The sequence below is a fragment of the Monodon monoceros genome, unplaced genomic scaffold (genome assembly GCF_005190385.1).
Source record: "Monodon monoceros isolate NGI ecotype Baffin Bay Population unplaced genomic scaffold, NGI_Narwhal_1 Super_Scaffold_6, whole genome shotgun sequence".
Classification (NCBI taxonomy): Eukaryota; Metazoa; Chordata; class Mammalia; order Artiodactyla; family Monodontidae; genus Monodon; species Monodon monoceros.
The window spans coordinates 4,292,318-4,309,474 of NW_021703783.1; the positions used below are offsets into that span (position 1 = coordinate 4,292,318).

A 17,157-nucleotide genomic window follows, 5' to 3' on the forward strand; every position below is an offset into this window, starting at 1 on the left:
GCTCAGGTCCTGAGTGCATCTGTTTCTGAGGTACCCTGTTAAAAAAGACCAGTTACTCAGGACAAGACCTCCTGAAAAACAATCAGCTTTGTCCCCTGCCTCCAAGCAGACCTACACTTGAAATATTCTGAACAGTCAAGATGGACCAATTTTCTCCCCCTTCTGCTTGACCAAGACCTCAACTCGGTCCAGTTTCTATCCAAGGTTCGACCACTCTGTCCTGAGCTCTTACCGTCCGCTCCATCTTCGCCTGCCTTGGTGCAGCCTTTTCTTCCTCCCCCAGCATGTACCTGCCCTGATATGTGCCAGGCAGAGAAGGCAGCCAGTAGGGTGTCTCTTCCTTGGATCGCCAACCTCTATCCTCAGCTCATCTCAGGTCAATCTGTAGATGGCCACCTCTGCAAATGGACAGGTATGTCAAAGGAGAAGGTATTTGCAGCAGATGAAGGCTTGTCTCGCAGGCTGGGGCCCCCGAGAGTCGCAGAGGGTGTCAGCTCATTCTGCAAAGCCACAGACACTGAAAATATCTGTGCTCTGATATGGGTCTCTCTGGTTTCAGGTTTAGGAACGTTCCAATGGTTCAGGAATCTGAAGGCTCCAGGAGGACAACATTTATAGTCGCTTGGGGCACCTCTTCTTTAAATACTCTCAAAGGACAGGAGGCAAGGAGGCATCGTACGGCAAGGAGCTGCTTCAGCTTGGCTGCTCTGTTTCACGGGATTATCACTCCTCTCCTACTGTAGGGGGGTCAGAGGGGGCAAACTCCGGAGGTCACGATGCCCGATTCCGCTGCACCCAGGCACGGAGGTCACGATGCCCGATTCCGCTGCACCCAGGCACCAGCGCATGTGGCAGAGGACGCCCGAGAAGGAAGTGAGAGTATCAGATGAGAACTTGGGTGAGTTTCCTGGACGTTGCTGGAGAGGAATTAGCATCTGTAGGCCAAAGCCTCTCTACTTCCTTCGTGGCCTATTTTGTACCCCCTCACCCCTCGCCAAAGAGGTTGCCATTATTAGGATCCCTGTCATCTGAGGTTAAAATAAGACCTGGTTCAAGGTGAGGAAAAATTATGGGCAGGCAGCCTGGCCCCAGCTTGTTCTCGAGCTACGCGCAGCACTGACTTCCAGGCAGAAAGGCTCTCTCTAGAACACTCAGTCTCTCCCGCTGCTTCGAGCAGGTTTCCCCCCCCCGCTGCCAGAGACGCTGCTCTACCCTTTCCTCCAAGAGGGGGATCCCTTCTCCCCCAGCCTCCCTGACAATGTGTCCCAGTGTCCCCAGAGCCCTCACACGCAGGATGCCCGGAGTACCTGCCCACTCTTTCTGGTCAGCAGCTAAATCTTACTGCCTGTCACCCTGCCCTCCCTGCACTTAGAGGACAGCTGCTGCCCCCACCTCCATGCAACCCGCGCAGTCAGTGGCCTCTGAATGGAAAGGTGATTGGAAAGAGGCAGAATGGGAGCACGTGTCAATCCTGCTGGGTTGACAGGTGACATTCCTGCAGGCAGATTCCTGAAGCGATGACCCCGGGAGGAAGAAGCCTGCTGTTCCGAGATGCCTTGGTTCTGACGATATATGCCAAGATGTATAGATAAGCATCAGTACACACACAGGCTTCGTCCCTGCCTTTTCCTGTGTCCAGGTCCCACCCCCCAAGTGTCTCTGGACCGTCTTTCCTCAGATGAGGTCAGAGCATGGGATCCATTGCCATTCTAGGATGCCGGCTGCAACCCCTCGCTTGGGTGGGTCACGTGTCATGGGATCCGGTGGCCAAGGGAACCGACTCAGGTCCCTCCAAGCATAAAAGGAGCCCGAATAGGGGGGCATGGGGGGAGGGGGGAATTGTTCACTTGTGCAAAATTCCAACAGAAAAGACATTGCTTTCCACCTGTGAGCCTTCCTTCAGGGTCCTTACATCCTGGGGAGGAAGTGAGTGACGGTCATGGTCGGGGACACCTTGCTGCCCCGCTTCACCCGTCCGTATTTGCTCAGTGCGATGTAGGTGCCTCGGTACAGGTCTGACTCATAGGCGTTGTAATTGTTGGGCAGGAGGGTCTCTCTGAATTTGCACTCCTCTTGGAAGCTGGGCTGTGAAAGAAATGGACAAACGGCAGAGCATCAGTGATAAATGAGGCCCAGCAGGCACGTCTGCGGTGGGTCCCTCGCTTTTCCATGTCAGACAGCCTCCAGGAGCTCTGGGCCATCCTGGGTGAGCAGAAACATGGAAGCTGAGAACAGGGGAGCCTTAGCTCTCATGGTCCCCCCTCACCTCCTCTCCTTCACGATGAGGAAGCCCAGGCCCGAGGATGGGGGCGGACAGCCTGTGTCACAGGGGGGCTGGGGGTTCTCCTGACTGCCAGTCCCGGACACTTTCTCCCAAGAACAGGGATGATGGTTTATTCAGAGAAAGGACCAGGGAAGGATAAAAGAAGCTGTTTTCTCAAGTCCACTGCGAGAGGACCTAGTGCAGCAGGATAGAGAGCTGGGGTTTGCCTGGTGGCTCTAGTTGTGTGACCTTGGGGCAGGCGCCTCCCCTCCCAGCCTGATTCCCTTTTCTGCAAACCATATGGTTGCGGAGCATTTGGTGGGGGGGGGACCCGGTGAGTGGAGGGCGAGATGGATGGCTTCCTAAGTCCTTCCCAGCACATCTGTTTAATATGGTAACTGTCTCTCCACTTGTGTTCCCTCACCCTGTCTCTCCCAGTTTAAGGTCCAATTTGCTGCCCCTTAAAGGGGCCCATTCTCGGTTTTGACTTTGAGCCCAGAATGGGGGGCACTGGCCTCAGTTTTTAAAACCACACGAACTGGAGCAAACTATGCACACAACTTGAATCTTGCTTCTTCACTGAACAATACGCCCAGTGCCTCCTAGGCGTCCACAGGTCGCCAGGGAAGGGCAGGGACAGAGATGGCGAGAAGCAGCAACTTTTATGGGGGAAAGAACCTGGTTCCCTCTGTGACCAGCAGTGCCAAGGAGTCGGGGGCCGGTGGTGAATCACCCCCTCCAGAGCGTGTTGCGTGAGGACCACCTGTTCAGAAAATGAGGGCCAGGCTTCCTGTCACACATCAACAAGTTCAGCCCCAATAAATCACCCAAGTCTTCCTTTATTCCTAGAAAAGAGAGCCACTTCCTCCCAAGCCCACCCAGGTCACTGCCCCTGACTGGAGGGGTTTCGGGGCTTCCGATGGGGGTCGCTCCCTGGGAGCCAGGAGGCCTGGGATCTAGTCATTAAAGAAATGTAGAATGAAACCGAAACAGAGCTGAGCATTAACACCCGACTCCTTCCTGCCGACGGAGGCCATCGGCTATAAAAAACCCACTCGGTGGCTAAGCGGCTGTGCTAGGGGTATCGCCCGACCTTCTTAAAAGGAATTATACTATGAGCACCTGGCCTTGTCAGCCGTAGGGTGGACGAGAGCCTCTTCCTGTTATGAACGGAGGAGGATGACCCAGCTCCTCAGGGCTCCGAGTGGACCAGCCCGGCAGCACGGAAAACAGTGTACCATCCCAGGGGACTCCCGGCTCCCTGAGACAAGGACTGTGTCCTGTTGAGCACGCGATGCTGAATGAATGATGGTCTAATTGGAACGGCACAGCCACCCATGGATGCCCCTGCAGGGGTGGCTTCTCTTTGATGCAGCGAGAGCTGGCAAGGGACAGGCGGCGTTGTTTAGGAAACACGTCGGGTAGTACCAGTCGCTGGTCCCTTCTGCCCCCGCTGAATGAATGCATCCCCCCTTTCCCTCTCATGCCCCTGGGTTACTGTGTACAGAGCACCTTCCTGTGATGTTAATTTGCTTGAGATGACCCTGCGAGCTTCCACCAGCCATATCAACTGGCTTCTGAAGACCATGCCAGGAAGTTCTGTTTTCACAAGTTTTCATCTCCCTTGTTATGGGTGCTCAAAAACACTTGTAGAATGAAGAAAGGAATGTCCCAAAGTAGGAAAAAAAAAAACTCATCAAAATAGGCAAAGAGCATGTGACGATTCACCTCTTACATAGCTGTGTGAACTTGGCAAATGATTTTACCTCCTAAGCCTCAGCTTCCTCATCTGTAAAATGGGAACAGTGAGAATAATTCCATCCTAGCACTGGAGGGAGCACTCATTGAAATAATGCATGGAGAGTCCTTGGTATAATGCCTGGCACACAGTAAAATAAAAAATAATTTGTATTGCCATAGTGATGCTTCTCTAATTGATTCATGAATTAGTTTAAATTAAAAGCACTAAAAGACTTTGTCTTACCCGGGATCATCATTCCTGTAAAACTTGCTGTGGGTTGCAGGACAATTTAGCTTCTAAGTCCTGCATTTATTGCCTGAGTGGCAGTAGGAGGTGAGCCGGGGGGAGGAGGGCACTGAGCTGACTGGGCTCCGGCCCTGCACCCCTGGGACCTCTCTGGACATGGGGGGTCGGGGCAGCCACAGGACCTAAGGTTGTCGATGGGCAAAACTCTGGAGCAACAGCACAAGGGAAAAATAAAGTTGGGATCAATGGTAAAAGTTGAGTAGAAGTAATGCTACATGGATTAATAGTCTGGTGTGGATCAACTAGCAAAATGCAGTCCAGAAGTAAATCCAAACAGGAGCATAAAATAAAGGTGGATCTGAAATGAACATAAAATACAAGTGGCATTTCCAATCACTGGCGAAAACGTGGTGTTGGAAGAACTGGATGCTATCTTTAATAATCATCATAGTAATAGTAACAATAATAAAGTTTGATGTTATTCCTAACCCTAAAATAAATTCCAAAAGGAACAAAGATTTAAATGTTAAAAAGAGAACCTTAAGGGGAGTTCCCTGGTGGCCTAGTGGTTAGGATTCCAGGCTTTCATCGCCGAGGCCCAGGTTCAATCTCTGGTGGGGAGACTGAGACACCACAAGATGCGTGGGCACAGCAATAAGTAAGTAAGTAAATAAATAAATAAGAGAGAGAAAGTGAAGAGAACCTTAACATAAGTCAGAAAGGTCTTTCTAAGTAGGACACAAAAAACTAGAAGGCATTTTAAAAACCAAGATGAATAAATTAGACTTCTGCTTGGAAAAAAATAATCACCTTAAACAAAATAAAAATATAAATAGCAAACCGGATTAAAAAATATTTACAGTGCATTATATTTTGTAATATATTTTGCAATAGATTGAATTTTGCTACTATATCCAGATCCCTGAACTCACTGAAAAATGGACGTTTATGAACAGACAGTTCACAGAAAAGGAAATACAAATAGCATTTAAACATAAGAACATGTGCCTAACAGAGAAACATCAACCATAACTGTGTGATCACATTTTTAATTGTCAGGTTGCAAAAAGAACACTGTTTGACAATGGGCTTTCATTGATGAGGGCAAGGGGACTAGGAATTCTCATTTGCTGTCTGTTGGTGTGTATATTGTTATAACCTCTATAGAGAGAAATTTTACAATATTTATCAGAATAAAATAATAACTACAGCTTTGGATACTAATTCCACTTCTAGGAATTTATCTTACTGGTTCACTCCCACTCACGTACAAAAGTCACGTACCGCGGCATCATTTGTAATAGTGAGAGACCAAAAACAACCTAAGTGTCTACCAGGAGGGCAGTGGTTAGCTCAGTGATGGGAGGGCCACCCAATGGAATACTCTCAGCCATAAAAAATGGGACCTCCTTGTGCACGGATTTGAAACGGTCTCCAAGGCGTATTGTTCAGTGAAGAAGCAAGATTCAAATTGTGTGGACAGTCTGCCCCAGTTCGTGTGGTTTTAAAAACTGAGGCCAGTGTGAGAACATGCACAGGGACATTGGGACTTCCTGGGACGGTAGGTACACAGGGCCTGGCAACAGTGGCTGCTCTGGGGAGGGTCTGGCTGGCTTCAAGGCAACAGTGAGAGGGAGACTTCATTTCCGTGGTATATTCTTCTGCACGTTTTCCCCCTTAAACCACGTCCATGTATTACCTCGTCATGTTAGTAGACTACTGAAAATGGGAAGGGAATTCAGGATAGAAGATGGGCCAGAAAATGGAGTGAGAGAACCTTGGCATCAGAGACTGGTCCATTCTCTCCCCCGGGTCCTGTCCTTCCCCCTGTCCATCCCCTGCTTCTCTCCCCTCTGTTCTGTTTATGACCCTGGAGAGCACCCTGCCCACCAGTTTCCAGGAGACTTCATTTCTGATCTGGATGGTGGTCAAGGGAGAGGTTTCGCGTGTGGTTTGCAAACTCTAGAGAGGAATGCAGATCTTGGGGCGAAGGACCTGGGGGGAGTGGGGGTGGGGGAGGGGGAAGAATTGAGCGATTGGGGCCAGAAACTCAGGGCATTTGCCCCGATCCTCTGATCTAGAATGTGTCCAGTTGAAGAATCCAGCCTTTGCTAAGGTCTGAGTCTCCTAAAACACATTCGTTTAAATGTGCAAGACAGTGGTTGCAATATGCACTGTGCTTTGTTCTCTGATCATCAGATTTTGATTATTCAGCCCCCAACCCCAAATTTTCAAAAAGTTTCTGACCTCTGTTTCTTTCCCCTAGCCTACCTCACGTCCCTAGCCTTCCCCCGAATTCTGTGTCCATCTGAAGTGAGAAAGGAGAAATGGGTGAAGTTTGCTTTGGAAGCCTCTCTACCTCGCCCTTGCCCGCTCCTCCCCGCACCCCTCTCCACCCCATCCTTGGTGTTCAGGTGGCCACGCAGCTGGGGGCGAGGCCAAGACCATGGCCCTGAACTGCTCCCTGCAGCCCGATGCTCCACTGCCCACACGGATGCTCGAGCTGGCATCAGGACCAGCCCCTCAATTCATCTCTCCCTTCGTGCCCCTGCGCTGAGTCTCATGACTCAGGAACGTTGGCTCCTGAGCTCTGCTGAGAAAAGCCAAGTGAACGACATGTTAATAAAAGCAGCTACCGTATATTATTACTTGAACAAATGAAAATAATTCCCCCAGATCACATTGCCTGGGCCTGCCGGGTCCCAAGCTCCAGCATGACAATGTCTTAAATTCCACATAGGTCTAATCAGACTTATGAGGACCCAAACTCTAAAGCATTTAGCTCTCGCAGTGGAGAAGGGCGTTTTGCAGGGGGGTACATACAGGGGTGTCTCTCGGCGTGAGTTACCTCTGGCGGAAATGCCCCTTAGAGTCTGCGGTGGACCAGACATCCATCCCATCTTGTCTTTGGTCAGTAGGTCACCCGGACTAATGAAAGTGTCTTTTTATCTTTAAAGTTCTTCCTTCTAGGCCTGCCCTGGGCCACTTGCCCCCGTTACTCCTGGCTGCGTGTGTGCATGGGAGCTGGGGAGGGGTGTGGAAGGATAAGGAGGCGGGTGGTGAGAAAAAACCAGAAAACTCCTTGTCCTAAGACCCTTTCCTCCTGCAGTCCCTGACTGCTACTTTTTTGGTCCTTAGCTGAAATGGAGAAATAACATCTCCCGGCTCTGAAGACATCTGTCTGTTCTAATCCCCGTTCCTAACACACAATTGCACTGGCAATTTAGAAGTGTTTGAAGATGTCTCCACCAGGCCTATCATGGCTTCTCATTCCTGTATCGCTCTGGGTAGCAGGCGGGCTGCAGACAAAGCTGTTTGTGAGACTGTCTGCAGGGTCCCCCGGGCCCCTCGCTGTAGCACCAGCCCCTCCCTGCTCAGGGGTCCCATCTCCCAGCCCTTCCACATAGTCTAACACCAGGGACCCTTTGCCTCATCCCCTCAGGAATGCGTTCTCCTCTAGGGGAGGGGTGCAGCTAACTGAGCGAGGGCAGGCAAAGACTTGGTTCTCCCCTCCCCAATTGTAACGTCCTAGGTAACAGTCAACGGCCTCTGTGGATGAAACAAATGCTGTGCTTTGCCAGTTGTCACAGTACTATTGATGAAAAGGATGGAGACACAGTTATAATTAGTAAAACCAAAATCGCTCAGAAGCATAACTGATTCTAAAGCACAGGGATTCTTACAGAACCACTGCCAGGTGGAGATCTTTGATTTTTATCTTTTAAATTTTAAAAAGATCAAGGAGACTGGAACTCACTGATTCCTGCCTCGGTCCACATCAGAGAGAGCAGAGATAGGTCTGGTCTCAGAGAGGGTCACAGGCTTTGCCCGAAGTAAGACAGTAGCTGGAGGGTGGGCGGGCAGGAGCTGGAACCCGGCTCCTAGTCTGCACACCAGGTGCGCTTCTGCTGCCGGCCTACGGGCATCACCTGCTAAACCTGGAAGCAGGTTTGCACACAGCCCTGATTCACCTGAGACCCCGGAGACCCACGGTCACATCTGCGAAGTGAGGATAAAGGTCAGATGCACCTCCCAGGGGTGCTGGGGGATAGTGTGCTCAGAAAGCATCCCCAGGGCGTCTGACAAACAGGAGGTGCTCAATACAGGGGAGCTACTTACACTGTCGAAACACTGCCACAGGCTCTGCACCCCTCTTTCCAAGGGATGAGACCTGCGGGAGGCACCTAGGTGGGTTTTCCTGGCTCTTATTTTCCTACCTTGCCCCTGCTGCCCCCTCCTTCCCCCCCAGCATGGTTCCCCTCCCCCCAGGAGAAACCCCACTGAGGGGCCATAGCAGCTGAGCCACAGGGAGGGGAGGCAGCTCTTGGGGCTTACAGGGAAATAGTGTGAATGAAATCATCACCCAGTGGGAGTTTTTCCAGCTCTTTGGATCAGCTGGCTTTGGATTTTAGACTGTGATAATGGCCCCTGGGGGCGTAGCAGGGAGTGGTGCCCGGGCTCGGGGCGCCAGGGAGGGCAATCTCCGCCTCCAAGAAGGTGCCTTTGGGCCAGATGCTCCCGGGTGTGTGTGTGGGGGTGGGGGTGGGCGGAGATTGGGGTGTAGACCGTGGGCGGGTCTTCTCCTACGGAAGCCCCCGTTTTCCGGGACTCCTCTCCTTTAGTGAGCCCTGCGGACCCCCTTTGAAGTCATCTGCCCAGGAATGAGGGGTCAGGGGCGTCACCGACATCAGGGGTCCGCCCACACTTCAGAGTTGCCCCCTTCCTCGTGCTCCTTGAACGTTCTATCCACCTGCAGCACTCTCGCTGTGAGGTCCCCTGTTCCCAGTCTCCCCGGCTTCTCCTACGGGGAGCCCAGGTTTCAAGTGGGAAGTGGATGCATTGACCTTCTCTTTGCACCCTTTCCCCAGCTCACAGTTCAATTTCTTTCAGAATAAGGAGAAAAAAATACTAAATAGCTTGTTAATGAAGGTGGCAGAGATAAGGGTTGATGTAATTGGTGATCCTTCCAAAAGATTCACCTTGCGTAGAACCCCAGAGCCAACAGCCTCTGTTCCTGGCTCTGCAACGAGTGGGATTCCAGGCACTACGCCGGCTGCAGGGAAGGGGCTCTTTGGGGCGACCCACCGCACAGAGCGGGCACTTACTCCACCAGGGCCTCCTTGGTTCCAGCTGCTTCGTCCTCTCCATCACATACGCAGAGAGCGGTGAAAAGGGCGTCTGAGAATCCCAATCTCATGGCTGTTTCATCTCCCAGCAGCCCTCAGCACTAGTGTAAGCCTTGAGCAGGGAGGACTCCTTGCCCTCGGAAGGCCAGGTAGCCTGGTGGTCCCTAGCCTGCCTGCACCTCAGAAATACCTGGGAAACTTACAAAATAAAAACAAACCGATTTGCAGGCCCCCAGTCCAGCCCTACTGACTAAGCATCTCTGAGGAAGGCCCCCAGAAATCTGGACATTTAACAAGTTACCAAGGTGATGTGGATGCAAATGGTCCTCCCACAAGACCCGCCTCTAGGAAAGAGGGGTGCAGAGCCTATGGCAGTGTTTAGACAATATAAATGACTCCCCTGTATTGAGCACCTACTGTTTGTCAGGCGCCCTGGGGATGCTTTCTGAGCACACTATCCCCCAGCACCCCCAGAGGTGCATCTGACCTTTATCCTCACTTTGCAGATGGGACCCTGGCTCTCCCGGGTCTCAGGTGGATCGGGGCTCTGTGCAAACCTGCCTCCGGGCTCGGCAGGTGATGCCTGCAGGCCAGCAGGAGGAGAGCATTTGGCGGTACAGACCAGGACCCTAGTTCCAGCTCCAGCCTGCCTACCCTCCAGCGCTTGCCTTCAGAGGCCCACTGATTCTAATGCACGTCTTGTCTCCACGTAAACGAGCCCAAATGGAGAGGTGTTAGCACTGCAGATCACAGGCCGAGGTCACCCGAGCACCCCGTTTGGGTATTTCACAGCCCTGGTCTGTTGGGACAGCCTCCCCGGACCCCAGCACCGATCCCAGATGCCCCTGTTCACATTCAGATCCTGTCTGTCCCCACGCAAACGTAGAACAGCCCTCCAAACCCTCCCCATAAATAGCCACTCTGCTATTCCTTGACCACGGCTCAGAGGTCTTCCTTTCTAACCTTATTTCTGCCGAAAGAACACCCAGTTTCTTTGCCTTCGTAGGGACGCTTTCCCAGCCCATATTTTGCAGTATGCCAAATTATGGGCTGAGAGGCCCAGGAACGAGGGGCTCAGAGAGATCAGAGATTTCGGTAAATATGGAAGTTGGTGAGGTTAACCAAAGTGCTAGCATTGACACACACACACACACACACACACCCCGCCAGGGATGCCCTGTGATGGGAGAAGGCAGGGGGTGGGATCTGGGGCCAGCCAAGAGAGTCTTATATCCCCTAGGGGAGGATGCTTCTCCAGCTCTTGGGATCAGAGACCAGAGGACTTAAAACCTTAAAGTAAAATGTCCACGCACTGATGAAGGCGAGGAAAAGAGCTTCGTGTCTTTCCCTCCTGCTGTGCTCCAGGCTGGGGGCCTCGGAGGGTGAGCCACGGGAACAGCGTGCCCAGGCTGAAAGACAGGCCTGCTTCTCTGGGCCTCTCCTGCTCAGGACCTGACCGTAAGCCTGGACAAACAGCTTTATGACAGAACGTGGGTTTCCCTCGGACCCAGAAGCCCTCTGAGCTACGGTTTCTGTCTTAAATGACCTCAGCACATTTAAGCCTGCACCGAGGCAGGGTCAAAGTGAGTCAGGGGCGGTGGGTGGGATCAGGGAAGACATGGTCCAGCGCACAGGCTGACTCACCGTGCAGCTAAGAAGGTATAAGCCCTTCACTCGCACCAGCTCCTTCCACAGCAACCCCCCGACCCATTCTAGATAAATATTGACGCCCCTCTTCAAGATTGTGCATTATTTTCTTCAATTGCGTAATCTTCGGGCCTCGTACAGCCTGAAGCTTCCCCTGGCCTGATGAACTCACCGTGGTGTATAATCTTCCTTTACTGTTCATGGCAACGAAGAGGGCGCTTTTCACCCCAAAGAGACTCACCACGCCTCGCTCCACTGTGGAAATCTCCAGCAGGCCTGACAAAGAAACGGGAGCTGCATTACCCCAGGCTTGTGCAAATCAGAGCAGGACGCCAACCTAAAGGTGACCCTCCAAGGGCATCTAGGCCCATCCCCCTGCTTCTAGAAAGTCAGACCCTCCATCACCTCCACCCTTGATCTCACTTTAGGAGATCGGCTGCCAGGCTCGGCCAGTCCTGCTACAAATCCAGTTCGGCAGGGGAAAGTTGTGACGTCAGAGTTAGAGTTCACAGTGGCCACTTAGGCATCTACCTAGAGTCAGCTTTGAATCTGGGCTTAATCACACCACATCCTTGACGTGGGTAAAGGAAGTGAATTCTGATTAGCTTTGTTAACAATGTATACTCCTCATGTTTCAACAAATAGCCCATCTAATCTTGCAAACAAAAAAAATCTTGCAAACACTGGATCCTGCAGCCCTATCCCCTCCTGGGGAGAGCCCATCTAGGCAGCAACCCATCAACTTGTAGGACAGAGGGGGCAAGTTGAAATAAAAAAAAGATGTGCTTCAGCTGGAAATTTTGCAAACAACTTGCCTTTCCTCTCAAAGAGAAAAGCTAAATAAAAAGCAGCATGTGTCTAATTTGGTCCAAGCATCCTCACCGGTTCTCCCAACCCTTGTGTCATGGCTCCCCCAGGTTGGGGGTTCCCTGTGGTCCTACAAGGCCATGGCTGGGCCCATAATGCTGAAGGAATAGTGCCTCAGGGGCTCTGTGGGGTGATGGCAGAAGACACCAGGATGCTCGGACCTCAGCACACTTAAGCCTGCACCCAGGCAGGGTCAAAGTGAGTCAGGGGCGGTGGCTAAGCTTATGGGCTTCCATAAGAATAACGCTTCCCCCTTCATAACAGGACTCCAGGCACCAGAGCGAGGCCCCTCCATCCTTTATCCCTGCTTGAGCCCCAGCCCCCAGCTTCCCAACTGGTTGCAACTGGCACTCACTGTAGGGGTTCTCCTCGTGGGTGCCGCTGATCCGGCCGTCGGGGGGCACCTGGAGGTGGAAGCCGATGCCCACGTTGCAGTAGAGCCTCCGCTGCCGCTTGATCCCCACCAAATAGCCACTTTCCCAGTTCACGCCGGCAATCTCTCCAGCCAGCCCAGCCCGAGACCTGGACAGCAGGGTGCCCCAGCCCCTCGAAGCCAGCAGCGTGCTGTTGGCGCGGGAGCCCGCAGGAGAGGGCACCACCATGCCCACGAGGACGCCGAAGAAGATGAGAGCCCGTAGCGTGCCCTGCAGACGTCCTGCTCCCCGGGACATAGTGATGAGCTGCCTCTGTCCCAGGGCCATCCACCTTGCCTCTCAGGCACGTGGTCAGAATTAATGGCCCTAAAAATACCGCCCTTCTTGTTTTTCTCCCCTCGGCATGGCGGCAGGGGCTTATTTTTGGAAGGCAGTTGAAGGCTGCTGACATGAAACGAAAGCCTGCTCTGGGCACTCGGGTCTGGAGCAGAGGGACCCAGGCTGAGCCGCGGCCGGTACGGACCATGGCTTGGGGACGCGGTCTAGCTGGCCCGCTCACTCCGACCCGAGTTGATTCTGCTTGATTTGACCTATCTTTATAGTTCAGCAGCCTGGCCCGCCCCGCCGCCCTTCATCACCCTGACGTCAGCTGGCCTGGCTCACTTATCCAGGGCTGTAACACTAACCTGCTGCTGGGCCTGGCGGCCTCCCCAGACCCCCGGCACCCAGGGATGCTGGGAGCCACTGTCATTCCAACTATGAAGCAGGAATGAAGTGAGCAGTGAGCATCTCTGAGGGGAGGGAGGAGTTGGCCAGGCGCCCCGGGGAAGAGGGAGGCCAGAGGCCGCCCAAGACCCAAATTGGGCAGAAGTTCTTGGCCTGGCAGCGCTGGCTTCCTTATTTAGAGGGCAAAGGGTAAAGACAGGGATGGGGCAGTCTTGGTGGCAGGCAATGACCGGGGCACACGCATTACCCTATTCATGGAAAGAGCTCATGGTTGAGGGCCATAGAGCCTGGGGGGATGCTGAAAGGCTGAACCCCTTTAGCAAGAGAGGACAGAGATGGGGGTGCGGTATCCAAGGGTCCTGAGGATCGTGGAGGGGGGCAAGGCTAGGGTCGGTCTTCTGCTCTCCATCCCGGTCATGGAATTCACCCAGCCAACAGGGTGGAAGTTGCGTCTGGCCCTTGCCATGGCCACTGGCCATTTTCCTATCTGGGCTCACCCTTGGCATCTGACTGATGTCATTCATTCCCATTTTACAGATGAGGAAGCTGAGGTGGGGAGAGCTTAAGTGACTGAGCTTAGGTGCTGAGTAACCATAGCTAGTAAGTGGCAAAGCCAGAACGTATAAAGTCGGCCTGAGTCCAAAGCCTGTGCTTTTAACCTCTGCGTGATGGTCTGATGTAGAAGTTAGATTTGCACGGAGTCTACAGAGCTCATTACATGCCGAATTACACGGAATTATTTCAATAGCACAGATGCTTCGCCCAGCATCCGTGCTGGAGGCTGTGGGCAGCCTGGGGAAGCTCCTAGGATGAGGCACACTGCTCAGGGCCTGCCCTGAGACCCCACTCCCTCCCCTCTGATTCCAAGCTCCTGCCCTGGCCTGGGTCCCAGCCTCCAGTCTGTGGAGTCTACCTGCCTTCTGCCCCTCTGCCTGGTCCATTGGATTGATGTCTTGCTTAGGATTTCCACCAAGCCTTGCATGTCAGTTTTGCCCAGATCCCTTGAAGCCCAGGGGATTTCTCTCATTACCTTCAGCTGCTAAAATGTGGGGAGTTGGGGAGGGAATATACGAACCTCTGCTTAGCATAGCCCTCAACCATTGGGCCCCTAGCTTCCCTACCACCTTTCCCCTCCCTGTCACCTGCATTACCTCACACCCAGCTCTATCATCACCAGCACCATCTTTCCCACAACAAGGAAAGACTGGCACCCTATGGGCATAGGTAGGCCTTCGTTAGAAAACTAGTAAAAAAACAAAACAAAACATAATTAAAAAGAAAGCATCTCTCTGCAAAGTAGGAGGGTCTTGAATAATCCAAAGGCAAAACTGTCAAAAAAAGAACCATCATGTTGGATTTCCAGCTAGATTTCATACATTTACATTTTCTTGCATGCAAGAGCAGTGGAGACACTCCCTTACCCGTGTTCACTTTGGGATCTTGTGTTCATGATGCTGGTGTTCTGACTTAAGGAAGAGGCATCCTGGCAGCCTGTTGGATGGTGAGAAGTTAGTCTGAAATGAACACTTGCCTTGGATGATTGGAGAGGTGCTCAACAGCAGGGGGTCAGAATCTCTGCGGATTTCTTCTTGGAACCCATCCACTGTGGGACCACTTTGGAGGAGAGATTAAACCATGACAAGGTCCGTGTCAAATATCAACAAAAATAGTGACTCTCTTTAGATTCATTTAGATTCTTCGGGCAGAGATCGTGGTTGGCATCTTATAAAACAAAGGGCTTCAGAATGGGGGACGCCTGGATCTGAATGCCAACTCCATCACTTGTTAGCTGTGTGACCTTGGAAAAATTTTGAACCTCTCTGAGCCTCGTTTGTTCATCTGCAAAATGAGACCATTACTACATAGGGTTATTATATATTAGCAACAATACATGCAAAGGGCCAATGCAGAGCACAATACAGTCTTTTCTCAGAAACACATTGAAAATCACTCACCCAGTTAAAGGAGGACAAGCCCAAAGTGAGAAGGACCATCTCTCATCTCAAGGATGGGAGAGACACGTGGCCTTCTAGTTCCTAAATGCTGGCCACCCAAGCATATACTGTGATGGCTGCCAACATATGCAGAAGCAGGCAGCTCGGATTCCTAAAATATTCTGAAAACCAGTAATAGCCTTGGTGTTGTCCCCTGTTAAATATAAAACTTAAGTAATTCATTCTATTAAAAATCCTGGGTCTTATTTTTATCAGGTGATGTGATGAGGCCCCGTTCTAAATGTGCCTCCTGGGTCTGTCTCCATAGCAACTCCACTGTGCTCATATATCCATAGATTTTTCCTGAAGACTAATTAAGTTGACAACTGCTAGGGCTTCTTGGTTTACCAGATTTGCACCTGACCCTTCTCCCGGGGCTTAGGGACCCCTATGGATGTGAAGTGATAGAGAAAAGAGTAACAGGTGGAGGAGGCCTCTCTGCGGACCCCTCTTTCACATAGCTGTCCAGCAGCCTTTGGGGCTGTCAGTCACTCTCTCTGGATGAGCTGAGAGTTGATGGAGGTGAGCGGGGAAAAATGCTAATGTCCGTCTCCTTCCACATGTCCTTGTCCCCAGGTGGGGTACCACGCGGTAGACATTGGTCAAGTTTGACCTGCCCAGCCGAACGGCTTCTGTCACAACCAGGCAGGATGCCTTCTACGCCTCCTGGTTATTACATAAAGAACTTCAAACACCTCAGGAGTGACCATAGGGAAAGCACAGAAACTTGTGAAAAGTGCTGCTTATTTGTACTTTTTACATTTAATTTAGAAGAAGTAACATTTACCTTTTTCTTTCTTTCTTTTTTATTTTATTATTACTTTTTGGCCGCACCACACGGTATGCAGGATCTTAGTCCCCCAACCCGGGATCGAACCCGTGCCCCCTGCAGTGGAAGCGTGGAGTCTTAACCACTAGACCTCCAGGGAAGTCCCAACATTTGCCTTTTTGGAATGACAGAAAGTAGTTCGGAAATTACAGAAAATTATCAGGTAGACAACAAAATAGCTGTGTTTAGCGTCTTCCTGTCTTTTACCTTGGTCTTTCAGAGCTACCTGGGCAATGGGGCTGCCGCCTCACTTGCTCTCTCCCTCTCTCTTGCTCAGACACCCATGCACCCACACCTGGTGTTCAGAGGTAGCGTTTGATCAGGGGTCTTGATGGGTCTGAGATGGCCACGGGCAGAGGGGGGAGACTAGGAAGAACCCTGTCCAAAGCTGACATTTAGGGCCCGTGACACTTGCTACAAGTGGGAAGATTCAAGTGAAAACGTTTCCAGAACAAAGGTCCCCAAGTTGGACTTCTGTGGGAGGGGTCAGGTCTTACCTTGCTAGCTGGTCCCTACTTTTCACTTTCCTAATGGAACTCAGCTCTCCCCAGGTCTCACTCACGTAAGTGGGACCCCATTAGAAGTCTAATCCAAGTTTCCCTAGTTCTGACCTCTACCAGCTTAGGTGGAGCTTCACCCCACTATAAGTGGCCCCAAATTATTTCTAGAAGTCCAGAGCCCGCCTCATGCATGTGGGTGAGCACTGTCTGGGACAACCACAGGGCATCTGCCAGGACCCCCATCCACCAGCCTTCCGCCTCCTGCTGGGCCGCTGATGGGTATTTCTTTTCCTTCCAAAGCTGAGGACCCCAAGCCCTCAAGGAGCCAGTGCTGCTTTATGTTCTGTTTCAAAACCAGGACGAGTATCTCTGTCCCTTCCTATAGTGATGCTTGTTAGAGGAATGTCTGACCAGAACTACTTGTGCCCTGGGGATTTCCTCTTTGGGATTTTATATTCAGACTCCTTGCCTGCAGAGGACCAATCTTCGTTATGGGTCAAGCCCATAGGTTGGGCTCCCTTTTCCTCCAGGATGGGTTCTTTCTCAGGGGGCCCCTCAAAGCTCAGGCAAATAGACTTCTGCTGGGGTCAGCCCACCCGTGGTCTAGATGCATAAGTTCAGACTAGAGACTTTGCTCCTCTCCCAGCCGTCCTCTGCTGGGGAGGGGTGAGGCTGGATGCTCAACTTTGTGGCCTGGTTGTCCAAGGATTTGCAGAGTCTGCTGGGAGGGGCCATGTCATCCTCTCCACCCCAGAAATCACCACCGTGGGTTCAAGTGCTTCCTGATCGACCCCCTTCAGTCTGAAACCCATCCTACTGTGTCTCCCAGTCTCCCTCTCTCTCT

The 17,157-nt window shown here is 52.0% G+C and overlaps 1 protein-coding gene across 1 annotated transcript; it reads right to left on the minus strand.

The window, feature by feature from the left end:
• Positions 1-1,624: 1,624 nt before the first annotated feature.
• Positions 1,625-12,635, minus strand: FGF6 (fibroblast growth factor 6). The gene is made up of 3 exons (XM_029206102.1): positions 12,246-12,635; positions 11,196-11,299; positions 1,625-2,085 (listed from the first exon to the last, which is right to left on the minus strand). Exons 1-3 carry the CDS (start codon positions 12,589-12,591, stop codon positions 1,909-1,911), a joined length of 627 nt encoding a protein of 208 aa, XP_029061935.1. The 5' UTR covers positions 12,592-12,635; the 3' UTR covers positions 1,625-1,908.
• Positions 12,636-17,157: the final 4,522 nt, after the last annotated feature.